This window comes from Aulonocara sp. 'chitande type north' Nkhata Bay, linkage group LG18, assembly GCF_057382095.1.
Source record: "Aulonocara sp. 'chitande type north' Nkhata Bay isolate Kocher_YH1m ecotype deep benthic linkage group LG18, A_spYH_male_GT1.1, whole genome shotgun sequence".
Classification (NCBI taxonomy): Eukaryota; Metazoa; Chordata; class Actinopteri; order Cichliformes; family Cichlidae; genus Aulonocara; species Aulonocara sp. 'chitande type north' Nkhata Bay.
The window spans coordinates 4,049,983-4,066,403 of record NC_141361.1 but is presented as its reverse complement, the minus strand read 5'-3'; the positions used below and the strand labels follow the sequence as shown (position 1 = coordinate 4,066,403).

General features: G+C 41.1%; 1 protein-coding gene across 3 annotated transcripts in view; it reads left to right on the top strand.

The window, feature by feature from the left end:
• Positions 1-4,874, top strand: part of basp1 (brain abundant, membrane attached signal protein 1) — a 49,188-nt gene extending 44,314 nt beyond the window's left edge. For all 3 annotated transcript variants that reach the window (XM_086271968.1, XM_086271969.1, XM_086271970.1), the window contains exon 2: positions 708-4,874. In XM_086271968.1, coding sequence (XP_086128094.1) covers positions 724-1,371 — 648 coding nt within the window. In that variant the 5' untranslated portion in view covers positions 708-723 and the 3' untranslated portion in view covers positions 1,372-4,874. The remainder of the gene's footprint in view (positions 1-707) is intronic.
• The last annotated feature ends 11,547 nt before the right edge of the window (positions 4,875-16,421 follow it).

The following is a 16,421-nucleotide window of genomic DNA, read 5'->3' as shown; positions in this document are numbered from 1 at the left end:
GGTGCAACAAAACAACAACCTTTCAGTGGCCAATAGCTTATGAAGATTAGCTCATAACCTCTCAATGTCCACCCGATTCTGGCAAATCTCTTGGGACTCAGGTTAGATTGCATTTTAGCCACATGCCAAACAAATATAGTTTCAGAAAATTTAAATATTTGAAATTTCAATGCTAAAAATAAAAACTCTAATTAAAAAGTAAATGTGAATCTGATCTAACTTCCGGTCTTTGGCTGGTCAATCAATGCATCTACACACCTCATATTTCCCTTCCAGGTCTTTGATTATATGCCTTCCAACACTACAGGGTTAGGGTTCCCGCCCATTCACACCTCTCACTAATATGATCCAGATCCATGCTTCTTCCATTTGCAGTTCTGTGGTTTCTGTTAGTGCACAAACATTGAGCTAAGACTAGCCTGAATAAAACTTGGTGCGGATGATTTTGGATTTCTGGGAAATGTGACTCGTTGCACCTCCTAGTGCTTTAACATGGTATTACATGAAAGTGCAACCCAGCCTAGTTTTAACTTAAGGCGATATCTCTCCAACACAACACACATACGTCTCAGACAGAATGCCATAGCGGTTGTTTGACATGCTGTTAATACATTTTGCTATAGCTTTAATGCATTTTCACCTGAATGCATTCTCTGTGATATAATATCTACTTTTACTAAAAGTCTTATTTTTTCCTTCTCTTTCAGAGGCCAGTGATACAAAATGGGAGGCAAGCTCAGCAAAAAGAAGAAGGGGTACAGTGTAAACGATGACAAGGCTAAAGACAAGGATGCCAAAGCAGAGGGGGCCTCAGCAGAGGAGAGCGAAGCACCGAAAGACAACAAGGACGGGGCTCCAGCTGCCGGTGATGCTAAGGAGATAGCTAATGACACGGCAGCCAAGGAGGCGCCAGCAGCTGATGCCGCGGCACCCAAAGAGGAGGAAAAGAACGCAGCTCCTGCCGCAAAGGAGGCAGAGAAACCTGCCGCCAACGCTGAGCCCAAAACGGAGGCGCCCAAGAGCGCAGAGCCCGCCAAGGCCGAGGAGAAACCAGCCGCCCCTGCCCCGGCCAAAGAATCGGCCCCGGCCGCGAAGGAAGCCGAGGCTAAGGCCGCGGCACCCACCCCTGCAGCCGAGAGCAAAGATGAGGCCGACGCCAAAAAGACTGAGGCCCCTGCGGCACCAGCAGCCAAAGCCGAAGCGGCCCCCGCTGCCTCCCCCGACCCCAAGCCTACAGAGGCAGCGGCAGCTCCCGCCCCAGCAAAGGAGGCCACCCCTGCTCCTAGTTCAACACCAGCCGCCGAACCTCCCAAGGAGGCAAACGCCACAGAGGCACCAAGCAAGGATCAAACCGTAGCAGTTCAAGATTAATGGACAGCCACTTTTCGGAAATGAAGAAATAAATTACCTAACTCAACAACGATGAAGATTAAAAAAGAAAGAAAGAAATTTACTAGTCCACCCATATTATGATAATAACAATAATAATAATAATTGTAATGATGAAGATTTGTTGATCGAGGAGGACTGAAGCAACCACCTGGAGAAGTTTCCCACCGCTGCAGATGATTATTGCTATTATTATTGTTATGTTTTATTCTATTTTTTTTCTGCCGTAGTATTTGAACTTTGATACGAGTGTATGTCGGCCATACGCCTCGCCATTTATCCGCCATTCCTCTCGCTCATACAGTCCCACAAAGTTTGGCCTGATTCCCACGTCAGCCCACAGAAGGCTCCTGCATTCGATCTGTGGACGTCTAAATTTTGGGGTTCTGATGGAGGGAAGGGGAGAGGTTAAGAAAACACCTTACCAGCTGGACTCAAGTCGAATCTGTCCCCTCTTCGGCTCTCCCTCTTCCTCTCATCCTCCTCGTCAGAATATTGTGATTTTGGCTCTGGCCTGGTACCTCCAGCTTTTCAGTGCTGTGGAGTCGTGGTTGTGGTCGTGCGTGATTGTGTGTGGTATTGTCGGGTTGTGTTGCTTCCTATTTTTCTCTCTAAAAAGATCCCACTTTCTTTGAAGAGCTTTTACTTGGAGATTCATTGTGAGGACTGGGAATTTTCAGGCTTTCTAAGGCATTTCGCAAGGTTGGTAAAGGTGGGCTTTGCAGAGAAAAAAACAACATTAGACATTAAACAGTTGTAGGATTTTTCAGATAAACTTCTACATTTTGTACTGAAACCCTTAGCTATATTGTTAGTAAACTAAGTGGGTTTTTTAACATTTGTATTGCTTAGATAATCTGCAAAGCCTCGCTGAAAAGATCTCTAAAATGTTCTTAGAAAGTTCAATGCAAGCCTCTCGTCCTCGAGCAAAATCTGAAGACAAATTAGAGTAAAAATTATCGTATACGTTTTTTTTGTTTGTTTGAAAAGACATATCTTTTGCTGACCTGGGTGAAGTAGACAGTACGGTCACATCTTAGAGGTTGTTTGAACTTGCTTAAAATACCAAGAAGGTGATGTTTGCTCCTTCATGGGTAGAGCTCAGTTAGTGAATGCTCAGTTGTGCCTTTGTAACCTAAATAGACAAGACTGGCACTCAAACATCCTGTGATTGTCTGGAAGACAAATCATTTCCTTAGCGAAGGTAAAAGGGCGTAAAACTGACTGCAAGACACACTTTCGATTCAAGTATTAGCAGCACAATATGTTTCTGAAAAAGTCAACAGTGGATTCTTTTACTTTGAAATAAAATTGTTACATGCTCACATACAATCTCCTGACACGGAAATTTCAACAGTTAAAAAAGACACTATCCAACTAGTAGAGCCGTTTCATATTCAAGTTTAATGGCCCTACCAGAGCAAACCTTACAGCACTAAAGCAGTCTGCCCTGTTGAGCAAACCTCACCCTTTTGGTATCAAAGCAGTGAAAAGGCCTTAAGCGAGAGCGCTCACAATGCTGTTTGACCCAGGTCTGATTTACTGGGTTTTGAATCAGTGTAGCTTTCCACCACTAACAGTCTGATACCACTGAAGAACAGGCAGGAGGCAGGATTTCAGCAAACGATCAGAGCCATCAGCAACCAATTCAGTGTAATATGGTCCATGTTTCTAAGGCTGGAAGGAAAGGCCTTGCACATGGAAGGGAGCCTCTGATTTAGTCATTATCGCCATTCGTGCATTTTCCTTTACTGTTTGGAAATATAGGTTACATGTATGTACATCTGTGCAGTGGTGGAAGGAAAAGTACTAAAGTACACCTTTGATACATTAAAAACTAGCAATATTGATAGATGTCTCCACCCAAATTTATTTTTACTGTAAACACCAAGCACACTTTTGAAAACACCCAGCTTCCACCGCTTGAGGAACTTTTTTTAAAAGCCAAAACACTTTGGTGTAAAACCGTAAACAGTGTGAGACTTTGAAAGGATCATGATATCTTTGGTCATGGCAGTGGAGTCCTGCAAACAAAAATAGCTTGGGACTAAACTTCCACAGCAAAACTTTTGGATTCCAGCAAAGGAGAGACTTAGGTTGAGTTGCGATGGACGAGGGGAGGACGATGTAGCATAGAAGAAAGTAGAAGAGACATAAATGGCACGTGATCCAGTGGGTATGCCAACAACAGTATGCATCAAATATGACGTCTTACCCAAGTGTATTAGAACCACATTGCACAGTGTGGCTCAAATTGCATGTATGGAGACCTTTAAGGGTTTTTAGTGGGAGTAATCTTGCACAGAGATGGATGCTTAGAAAGCAGCAGTTGTGGTATTGACTCCATTCTTGGTTTTTCAGTCGTGTTCATCACTTGTGCGAGTAGGACGTGGCGGTTGTTCGGCATGGTGTTAACTCCACCCATCCTCCGCTACTAATGAATTACCTGGTTAAAAAAGTTAAGGTGACATTACAGCGTTTTACAGAGCTGAGCATCCTTAAACTCTCAGCAACCAGCAAAAACCAGCCCATTCAGATTCACACATGTGCAGGTTTACGGTGATACTGAGACAGTTCTAACTTGCCACATGTGGACGTTTAAAGACCCCATAGCATCACTTTTAAATGCACTGGTTAAGTGTAACCCAAATCTCTGTCTTGTACTAAACCTGTGTGCATGTGCGTCATGCTGCTTGTGTTTTTAGCACAGTGCAGTTATGCAGCACTCTCAGTGCAAATAGAATACACCGGCCCAGGAAAGACAAAGGAGGGATTTTTATCATTGATACTACAGTAGAAACATTTTGATGATTATCATATGAGATGAAAAAGGAAGAAATGACAGTGAAAGAAAACCAGCAGGACAGATGGAAGGAAGAACGTGAAGGACAAGAAAGCTCAGATTTTAGATTGTACTTCATGATGAACACAGTGGACGAAGTAGTACGACTTTATTGAGCTAAATGCTTTTGCACAAAACAGTCAAGTAAGGTACCAGCAACCCAAAATTGTGCTTGGCTTATTCAAACCAACATTCGTCTTTCCACCTTTGCATGTATGTAAGTATATGTATATATATATTTAGTCATCTCAGCCATCCATCTGCCACTTTTCAGTTCCATCCATGTGACGTTCAGCGTTTTCCTCCCAGCACTCGTCAAACCGTAGCAGAAACAAACACTCGAGGAGCGCCGCTTGTCACTTGGCTCAGTTTTTTCTTCCTCTCTTGACTCAGTAACTTGCATGTCCGTGGTTGGGTGAACCTGTAGTCCTGTCTTTTTGGTCAAGTGGAAAAAATAATAATTTTTCAGTCTGCATCCATGGCAACTACAGTTGATATTTTCATCCCATGTTTCATCACTGCTACTTCCACACCACACTTTCAGACAAACAAACAAAAAGATGATATGGAAATTGATGCATTCAAAATTATATGTACTTGTATAAATGGTGGAACAGTAATAAAATGTACTAAATTGACTTGAGGATTCTGTGCAATGCAATTTTTTTCAAATGCACTCCAGACACATCAGAGTCACACCTGCCAATGAGGCTGATACGTTATTGTTACATCGTAGCATTTGAACAAACAATTTAATGCAGCGTTAGGACTATTGTAGAAGAAGAAATTAAAAAGTGAAAGTACATTTGTGAATGTGATAAAAAAAAAAAAGGTCAGTTAAGCCATATTTCATTGTTCGACTGACAGAGTATCTAGTGATTCTAAACTTATCTCAAGCTATCCTCAAGCAAGCTTAGAAAGTAACACTGATTCTACGTCTTTAGGTTTCATAGGTTGGAAATTACATCAGGTATCTCTGTGATACAATCAGTTTAGTCTGAAGACTTTATATGCATCACAAACATGCGTTCACTAGAACTTCTCAAGCCTTCAAAATGATTTCAGGATTTCTACAGCGATAACATGTTGATCTTAATTGTAAACAAATCCGATCTGACTATTAGTAATGCACTATTTTAGTCTTTTTAGATTTCATATGTTTATTGAACACAACAGGAAATCACAGTCCAGAAAATATATAAATGGTGTGTGCTAAGGCAGGCAACTCATTTTACATCGTGGGCCATGTACAGCTCAGATGATTAAAGTACCATTTCTGTTTAACTACACATTTCTTTTCTGACACATGTCAGTATAAGAAAAAGAAGACTGAGTTCAACAACATGTCTATATTACAAAGAAACCCTGTTGTAGTAAAGGTAAAAGCAGTGACTCATTGGGCCTAAACTGAAAAATAAATGTGTAAAATTACAGAAAATTCTGATTGCTGATTGGCCAGACGATCCTGTAATTGGAGCATTTTTGTTAATTCACAGAAGATTTTCTATTTTTATTATTGATTTATAAAATTGATATTTCCATAGCACATAGTGAAAAAAGCAGGACCATCTCTGTCATTGAATTGTTTATTACTTTATTGTAGTATGAAAGGCCACAGGTGAGGTCTCCTCCTTCACATGTTCCAAAGCTGTCCTTTGGGCTGGATTGGAATCTTCACCTGGGCAACTGTGGTCCCTGGTCCTTATGTTTGATACCCCTGTGCTAAAATATCCACTAAAAGCTTTGTAGAGGTGTACCTGCCTATAAATAAATCCATATTAAGTCAGGTTAACGACTGCTGTCCTTAAGCCACATGTTGATCACAACAACTGTCACAGGACCTTACAGGAAGCATTAGAGGGATGCACAAAGGTAAAAAAGGCCACACATGTTTAAATACACAAATGATCCAAAGCAGCGAATAAGAATAAGAAATGGAAAAATGCAGACTGTTGCTACTCTCCATAGCAAAAAGCATCTGCAAGGGTCAGACCGAGAACTCAGCATGCAACACTGAGAAAAGCACTGGAGCAACATCTGCACAAAACACTAAAATCTGATGGTCAGTTTTTTATTTCTAGGATTATTTATATCGTTATATATAATCACTTGTGTTGGACATCAGTATCAAAAGGTTGCCAAAGAGAAACTCATGTGTTCTTCACAAGTTCTTCTGTTCGCCTCTTGCCTCTATCACCTTTTCCCATTGCAGGCAAATCTGAGCAAAGGCTCTCACTGCATGTGCAGCTTCCCAAGTGTTAGACAGTAAGACGAGAACAGAATTATTTTAAGGAAGTGTGAAATTTGGGTTTGATCAGTGATGGATGCACCATCCTCTGAAGTCTGTTATGAAACAGACTGTTTACTACAGCACAGGCAGGAAGTCAAATATAATAAAAGTCTATAAAAAGACAAAATATTACTCATGAAACGAGTTTTCATTTCAAGATGTCAGTTTAGGTGCTGAAACCCCGTTAACTGATATTTTATGACCAAACGGGTGAGTAAGAGGAAAAGAAGCTAGAGCAACGATTGCAGTGAAAGCAGCTTTTGTGGCCTGGAGGGCAAAACTGACCAGGTGAACCATGTAAGCTGTTGACTGCGTGAAACATTCTGAATGCTTTGTTTTGGCCTTTAGAAAGAAAGAATAGAAGTCAGATCTTTCATTTCACCGTTTCTCACAACGAAAGCACAACTCTGGATTTGTAAACAGAGTGAACACGCTCATCATACAAACTCTATAAAGGGTTTTATGGTCCCTTTGTTGCACCTCACAATGCGAGGCACATTCAATCTGAAAACAAGGAGCAACGTTATGGTGCGCCTTTCAGGAAATGTAAACCAGCACGGACGTGTGTTCTAAAAAGCTGCTACGGGGACGTAACAGCTGGTTTTGTTGAGGTTGAATGCAGCCCAAAGCAATTTTCAGTGTCACTAATGCAGCTTTTCTGTTTTTTTAACCTAGATCACTATGGCAACTTATGCTGAAGACGCGTGCATGTTACAGTCCAGTGCAATTCATCATTCAGTTCAGTCCTTCTAAAGCAGATCTCAGCACTCAGTAGCCTTCCTGAAACACCTGGGAGCTGTCACGTTCAGTTATTTTAGAGCATACAAATAAATGAAAGGTCAATGATTACACCTGGACATAAAAACTGTGCCTACAGACGTACAAAAAAAAAAAAAAAAATCCAAAGGAAAGTTTGCATAATTTGCCAAAAATAACCTTTCAAAAATCTGGCACATCGCTCTCTAACAAGAGTCCCGCTTTTTCTGTTCGTGCACACTTAACCCTAAAATCGACCTATTTCATCCAGCTCACAGGCATTTTATTGATAAATTAGTAGAGTAATCAATCAATAAAGAGAAAATTCACTGTCTAAATGATTTCACATTTAAATCATTTACACAATCTGTGATTCCAGAATCCTAAATGTTCTGATTTCTGTCTTTGTTGTAGTTTTAGATGAAATATTTTCAGAGTTTGGTCACACAAAAAAGCAAGTTCAAGATTCCCTCTTTGACTCCAAATGGCAGGATTAAAAAAGGCTTTTGAATAAATAGCTACACATTTATAAAATTCTTAGCTGAGCACACAATGTGAAGCTATGTCAAGGCTCACAGCTTGAGCACGCTGTGTGTCGTTCGAGCTGACCGAGTTCATTCAGATAACACCAGGCCCACCTACATAGTGTCTGTGGGGTCACGGCACTCCCGCTAAGCAATAATTCCACCCACCTTATCACGCAGAAAAGAAAAATATTGATGAGGTACCTGAAAGAAGTATAAAGAAACCAAACCCTTGCCCACAGGTAATGATTGATGTCTTTATCTCTTCCTCCTTCAGAGGGAGCGAGGGCTGTAAATCAAAGGCTTAATATCGCTGCTGTGATTTACACCTGTTCAGATGCCATTTCTCACCTTCCGCGTGCCTTTGCTAAGGCCACAGCAAGGCTAGATAAGGTGTACAGAAATAGGAACTGCATGAGACTGGCTTCAGAATGTATAAACCTGAACCTGAAAGTTCTCTAAAAAAGGTCAAAATAAACACATTTTACATGGACGAAGTTTTGGTGATGGTGATTGTTTTGAAGGTGGAGAAGGATATTAATTTATGTACTTATATTACTAGATGATCAGATTATTTTATGCCAGGTCTGATTGGTTTGATAGCATAGCAGAAAGAGAACGTGTTCCTTTGTGATGTCAGGCCACAGCTCCAGCTGTCAGCTGTGAAGACCCCACCTGCCGTTTTGATCCCGATTGACAGCCAATCAGACGGAAGTTGGCCTATGACACAACAACAGCCTGCTCATGACCTGATATGGACTATTCAGGGTGTTGGTTCAGATCAGGAATAATGGACAGAGTACAACCCTTGAACAATGTGAGATAATGTGGGACACCTGAGATAGGACAGCTTCCAGTTTCCCAGCAGAAAGTTGTGTAAACATCACAAAGCAAATACGCAATGACTTTTTTCATGTAGGTAGGTGCAGGTTCGCATTCTTTTCCCCGGTCTTGGTAATCAGCACCGTCTTTCCTGCTGACATCATACGAGTTGTGAAATATGGCAAAAACTGATTGGAAACAAGGCGCAGTTCAAGGTTTGACTCCATACCCTCCCAGTCTGACACACACCATCACAGCAGACAGACAGGAGGAAGAGAGCAAAGACAATTTGTCTGGGGTGAATAATGATCTAAGGGTCCAGTATAAGCTAAATAAGGATTATTTTAGTCATGAAGGGTGATGAGAGCACACAGGAGACAGAGGAAGGTCACAAAGTAAACAAATGATGACAAAAACAGAAAATGGCTTAAAAACGCAGAAACCAAAAGTAAGATCTGACAAAAGGAGAAGTCGTTCAAGAAGTTTAATTAGGAAACGGGGCGTAGGTTAGGGCTAATTGCAGAATGAAGCAATTACCAGCAGGTGAAAGAAATCTGAGAGGATCACACAATCCTGAAGGAGAGAAAAAACAGACCCGGATACCAGCGTATCAGCACGGCCAAAATTTATCATGCATGCATGTGGAAGTACCCTCTCTGGATTCTACTAAAACTAAGTGCACTTCAGAGCAACTTCACATTAATTGATTCGCAACTGCCAAATTCACAAGTAATTACTGAGCTGTTTATGCATAGCATGGATGTTTTCATTCTCTGTTTGTCTGCTTTTGCTGGTGAAATGAAGGACTTTGCTGCATTAATATTCAGGGGCTTTATGCACTGAACAAAGACAGATTCCCAAACGCGACAATCTTTCTGCAGACACTGTATAAAAAGTAAGAAATTTACAAACAGGGCAGATACGGAAAGTGATGGTGGTAAGGACGGCCTGAAACAAGCAAAAGTGGTTAGAGACCATTAAGCTAAGGCTGCATGCAGAGAGCTGTACAGAGGGGAGGTAATGAAGTGGCAGCTGAGAGTCGCCAGTGCCAGAGTTATCGCAAAGTTCATGACAAGAGTTTGAGAAAGATTTAATATGCATGTTATTCTTCTGCCCCGTAGTGATTCTTATCCAGATTGTTTTGGTGTGAATATTCAGTATTAGTGGAGATACTGTGTATAACTGTCAATGTGTGCTGTGGCAGGCAGGATGCAGGACCCAACTGCAGGACTTTATTGCTGGGAAAAACTTTTTCATAAGAAATAAACCTCACAACAAACAAACCAAAACCTCAATCATGAAAACTAGAAGCTAAACTGGACACTAGAAACTACGAAACATGAGCTAAGTAAGCAAGTAACTGTGAACTAGCATTTCTGCAGGGACACAAAGGGAGAAACCACAGCAGGGGAAGGGTACGAGAGAAACACAGGACTCAAATACACAGGCAGGACAACGAGAGGATGGGGAACAGGTGGTAACACAGCTGGGACTAATCAGACCTAATGAGACAAAGGAAGCAAAGCAGAATACACTGACAAAGGAATTAACATTGACTGTCAAAGTAAAACGGGAAGTATAACACAGAGACGCTTGACACTGAGACTGAGACACGACTGACTGGAAAGACAGAGGGAACATGGAGACACAAGTGACAAGGCGTGAGAAAGGCAAAATAACAGAAACCAAAATCTAACTAAAACTAAAAATATAACACAAGCAGAACCAAAACCCATGAATTACAATAATCAAATAATAGAAATAAAGCCCACACAAAAACACTGGGTCAAAGACACAGTACTGTGACAATAACTTGTATGTTGAGAAACACCAACTGTTCTGATGTTTGCTGATGATGCAGTGACTGTTTCATCTTTTGTAAAGATTATTCTGCACATCCTGATGAGTTTGTGTCCGTTCTCAGCCGTGTGGCAGGAATCGGACCCAAAGTGCACGACTTGGAAGACAAAGCATAAAACTCAAAACAACTTCACTGCTGAGGGCTTGCAAACATAACAACCGTAGGAGCAGCGACTCAGGGAAGGACACACACACACACACACACGGGAACAGGCAATAGCAGGAACTATGCTGAAACTAATAACAGGCTACTGAGACAGAAGCGGCAGAAGTGAACACAGTGCACACGGGATGATAGACTATCAAAGTAAAACAGGAAACGAGTAACACAGACCTGAACTAAGACATAGAAGCTTAACACAAAGACAGAAGATAAACACAAAGGCAAGACGGGGAAACAGAGAAGCACAGCAACAGAATCAGAATAACCTCATATAACACTAGAAGACTAAATAATACACAATATAGAACCAAAATACAAGATTATCCATAATACATGAAATACCAGAAAACGCCTAAACAACAGTTCAGGGGCCACGGAGGTTTCCTGGGTAGTTTCCTTCATTTAAATACCAACAAAATTTTTAAAAATCAAAGATTTCTAATTTTGGAGTGAACAGCAGGGTCATCAGAAGCTAGGCTGGGCGTTGTTGTTGACTGTAGTGAAGCTGTAAATGTGACTGTCCTGGGATTGAAACACACGTGTTACTCATAGGAGAGGATTGCAGTAACTGTAGCTGTGGATCCTGTGATAGTTTGAAGTGACCTACATTTGTTCTTTATTGTTTTTGTGTGGTCACTATTTGAACTTTCAGCTTTACAGTCCGCTGTTTTTTTGCTTTCTTTAGTTAATAAGAATAAACTCAAAAGGATTTTAGACACAAACCATTACTTTATGAGTCCTGAATGGTGAGCTGAGGGCAAGTAATCCTTAGTGAGTCACCTCTTAATGATGAATATGAGCTCCACCGATAAAGACTGCTGTTTACTCATCGTAATAATGGGAGTTGCTGCTGGCGTGATCCCAGCAGTACATGGTGTCTAAATGATATCGAAATTACTTTAAAGGCCACAATATGCCACTATTTCAGAAATTATCTCAACCCTAGGACACTAAACCGCCCACACACACATTAGTTCTTTGTTCCCCTGGAATAACAGCCTCTCAACAGTCGGATGCATCCTGACATTTCTATTTCAGTTTTTATTGAAAACACTCGCAAAGCCAAGTCTGTCTCTCTGTCTGTCAGAAATATTAAAATGCTCAGAAGCAGAAGCTCTGACCTTTACTGTGTGGAGCGAACCAGAACCACACACACACACACACACACACACACACACACACACACACACACACACACACAGATTTCCTGTGGCACTAACCATTGGCTGCAAAGCTTCAGAGGCTGAAAACTGCATGAACAGGGAACAATGAAGAAAAAAATTCAGCTTTTGTCTCTGCTGCTATTTTCTCTCAAAATCTGGTTCATCATGTCTGTCAGGGAAAAGAGTCACTCATGCAATAATTACAGAGGTAAAAAGCTGACATTCTGAGGACTTCTGTCTGCAAGTGTCGATGTGACATCGTTATGAGCTGAAAGTAGAAGGTGTGTCAGTACAATAAGAACAAATTTGAGAGGTAAAATCTGACGAAACAAGAAACATCAAAAGTTTAAAAAGCACAAAATTCATGTTATATTTCAAATATTAACTCTATCACGGTTCCTTGTGTCACTTTGTTCAGGTTTCCTACAGCTTAACTTAGATTTCAGAGTTAAGCTCATAATGCTCTAAGACTCCTGGACCAGCTAAACAATCATCAAAACTAGAGAAAACCTCACCAATGTGTTAGATTATTGCTGTCTGCTTTGTTCAAGGCTTAATTTGCACAATAATATAAAAAGTAATATAAAAAGGTGTTTGTGTAGGTTCTCAGTCACCCAGGTTATGGAGATATAAGGAGTTTAGAAACCAGCTGGACTTCTTTAAGTTTCTTGAAGAAGTTCCACCTCTCACCCAAGGAGCTCCTTCAGTTCTAAGACCAAATTGTGGAGAGTCCCAGGTTTATAAAGCCATAATGGGAGTTGTGCCTTCTTTCCAAGGATATAAGAAGGTCTTTATCAGCATTCACAACAAGCGATTCTATTGTAAGTCAGGCCGTTGTTCAAAGTCTGAAACACTCTCTGCACCACAGACTCTGTGCTTTGAAACACTTACAGTATTTGTTCAAGACCCAGTTTTATGCATTTCTCCATTTCTCTGCTATCTAGCAAGCGTTGCTTATCAGCTCTGAGCAAACTGGTCACTATAGTTACAGACTTCAAATTGCATTGTTAGAAAGGTCTTGGCATTTTTAAAACATTTGAAAGATTGATGCAAATATTAAATATTAATTAAGAATTTACTTTCGGGTTAAATCGATGCTTTCTAAAACTGCTAAAGAAACTACAGGAAGACTTATTTTAACCACTAAAAAAAATCAAGCACCTAGCCATGCAGTCTGCCATTACAAACATTTGTGAAGGAATGAGTCACTCTAACGAGCTCGCTGAATTTGAGTGTGGTACTGTAATTGGATGACACCGCTGCAGCAAGTCAATTTGTTAAATCCCTTCCCTTTGTAGATGTCCCACAGTCAATCATGTGTAAGTGGTATCATTACGAACTGGATATGTTAATGAACCAAAACAACTCAGTCAAAGTGACAGACAACATGAAGTTAGAGACCCGGGTGCTGACTCAATAACTGCAGTGTGCTCACGGTGTGGGTCTCCATGGCAGAGCAGCTCCTGTAGCTGTGTGGTCTGTCCACACTGTGCAAGTCTCGTCACTCAGCACATGTTTTGGAAATGCCTGCAGAAAATAAACCCTTATCCAACAGGAAGAGAACCTCTACATTGATTTCAAACACCACCAGGGCATAAAAACTGCACATATGGAATCACAAGTACATTTCACAGAGTTTTGCAGTGTGTCTGCTTCATGTAAGGCTGAGTCCAGACACTGTATCTATGTATCTCTATGTATGTGGCTGCTCCCACCTTAAATATATTTCATACTAATAAAAGAAAACAGTCACTTACCTTCATCTTTACTATGATGTGACGTATGCCCACTGCCACACAGCTGGAACGCTCATTAACATCAGCTGGGGACAACAGTATACAGATGTTTTGTGGCGTCTTATGAGGAGGCTCGAATAAAGGTTTGTTTCAGTGGAGCTTTTAGGAGTTCTTCTGTCTGCTGGTGGCTCTGAGTGTTTCGGCTCCACGATGAGACACAAGGACAACTCAGCTGCTTCCAGATAAGGAGACAAAATAAGTCTGTGTGAGCTTAGAACATCAGAGATGTGTCCTATATAGATTTCTATCAAAGATTCTAGAGTGATATCATTTTCTTTTACAATGTTTTCTCCCCGTTTTTCTGTACAGGGTTAAAAATGTACCAAGAATCAAAAGCTTTCTTTGTTTTCCATCACCTGCACTGCTGCCTAACCACAGGTCAGAGTGTGAGGACACGCTCTCATATCAAGAAGCTGTGAGTTTGTCCCTCCCTGTCGCTCACGTGGATCCTTTTGTTTCTTTCCATCTGATGCGACTGTTCTTTGAAGCCTGTGTGGTGAACTGTGCGAGTGCTGGTTTCAAAGAGTTTGTGTCATTTAGCTCGCTGACTGTGAGAAGGTCCTTACCCAGCCTCAATCGCTCAGCGTTTCAAAGCTAGGCGTGTGGGGGAGGATCAGAGAGAGAGAGAGAGACATGGAGCTAGATGGAGGCGAAGCTTTGTGGAAGATCAGTCAGATCCTCTTGACTGGTAGATGCCCACATTCAGGGGACCTTGGGACCAAATGCACCAAATCTGCCGGCACTCGCCTCTGTGGCTGTCGGGGACAATCTGCTACGATGTTTGTCGCCACACAGTCGTGTGATGGTGATCGTGTTTTAGGCTCAGGGGGGAGAGAGCAGGATGTCATGTAATGTTTAGGAAATGACAACTTGATATATTTCACTGGTGTTGCTTTTTGGATGAATATGGAGGAGTTACATTGTGTATTATGACAAAAGCTATACTGAAATATGACAGCCAATCAGACAAACAGAATCTGGCTCACCGGGAATAGTTTACTGGACACAAAAGGTCTTTCTTAATGAAGTGGTAACTCCAAATGGCAGCAAGTACTTGTAAGATTCAATTTTCATTTAATTTAGCACGTGTGTGTGTGTGTCTGTGTCTACCATGTTTATATATCCTTGTGGGGACCAAAACTTAAATGTCACTATACTTGTGAGGACCAACAGCTCCATATGGGGACAAATTGCCCGTCCCCACAAGTTTGAAGGTATGTCTGAGACTCAAAATGTGGTTATAGTGTCAGGGTTACAATTAGATTAGGTTTAGGGCAAGGGTTAGGGTTAGGGTTAGGCTGTCATGATTTGGCTGTGTGGCAGGCAGGATTGGACCCAGACGCAGGACTCACAGACTGGAGGTTAAACTTAAAGCACAGCTTTGTTGCTGGAAAAAACTCTCCACAGAAAATAGACTTTACAAAAACAAACCAAAACCTCCAAACACAAAACTAGAAACTAAACTGGCGACAGGAAGCTAGAAACTGAGAAACTCACACTGGGAAACAAACAGAAACATCAAACACACAGCATAGTGTGGGGCTTAACTAAACAGTGGAGTAATCAGGGAATTGGAGACAGGAGGGAAACACAGCTGGGAGAAATTACACCTTAGGAGACAAGGGAAACAAAACTAGAAACACTGGCATGAGACACAGACTTTCAAAGTAAAACAGGAAGCACACAACAGGCACAGACTTGACACTGAACTAAACCTACATGAAACACAAGGGCACAAGAACAAAACCTAAGAACTAAACTCATAACTAGAATTAAACTGAAACCTAAAATAATAATAATAATAATAATAATCAAAACAGCACAACTAGACAATCAGAACATAAATCGTATCGAATAATACCAAAACACAAGAAACTGAAAATGCTGGGTCAAAATAACCCGGAACCGTGTTGATGGTTAGAGTTACAGTAAGCGGCTAGAGAAAGTATCGTGTCAATGGGAGGTCCCCGTGAGAATAGCAACACCTGACATGTGTGTGTGTGAAAATGTGTGATTCTGTCGCGCTCACTCTCTGTTCAGCTCACAGACTGAACGTGAATGCAGGCTTTAAACGTCCCTCCACCATCACTGCTGTACTTGTGATGTAGCTGCTCTGTTGACATGCTCAGACTTGAATATGGTGCATTTACTGCACTGCATTGTTTACTTGTGGTCTTTTTCTTTTAAAATATCCATCTCTGAAAAAAAAGTTTAAATTAAGACCACTGATGTAAGGCAGAGGGTTTATAGTCATACCAGCAGCTCCCCAAGCCTTCCTGCGATTGTTGTTTATGGTACTAGAAGAAAACAAGGCTGGGAGCTCCATGATCACAGCCCTGCTCCCAAACAGAAACGACTGAGGGGGAAAAAACAAAAGTGAGCCTGAATATTTTGGGTATCTGTGATATTTACTGGATTTTTGTTTTAGTGAGACTAAACTATACATTTCAACATTATTGCTTTTAGGAATAAAATAGAAAATAAATTACACAAATTATGAAAACTATGCTGCAAACAAACATCAGCAAGCAAGATGATTGCGTTTAATAAGGCTCTGATTTAATTACTGCAGCTTTGTGCACACACTTCTTAAAATCAGTTAATCTCTATAAATGACATGATTTACTCTGTAAAGTGCCCTTATTTTACAAGCCATAGATTAAATCCTTGGTCTGTTAAGTATTTCCCTTTATAAAGTGGCACAGCAAGCTTTTATCTTGTGCTGTCAGTCACTCTGTAATAAGTCGGTGTCACTTTCTCAGATGGCAGCAGTCTCATTCTGGACCAGCAGCTCTTCATCTCTCACATTAACACAC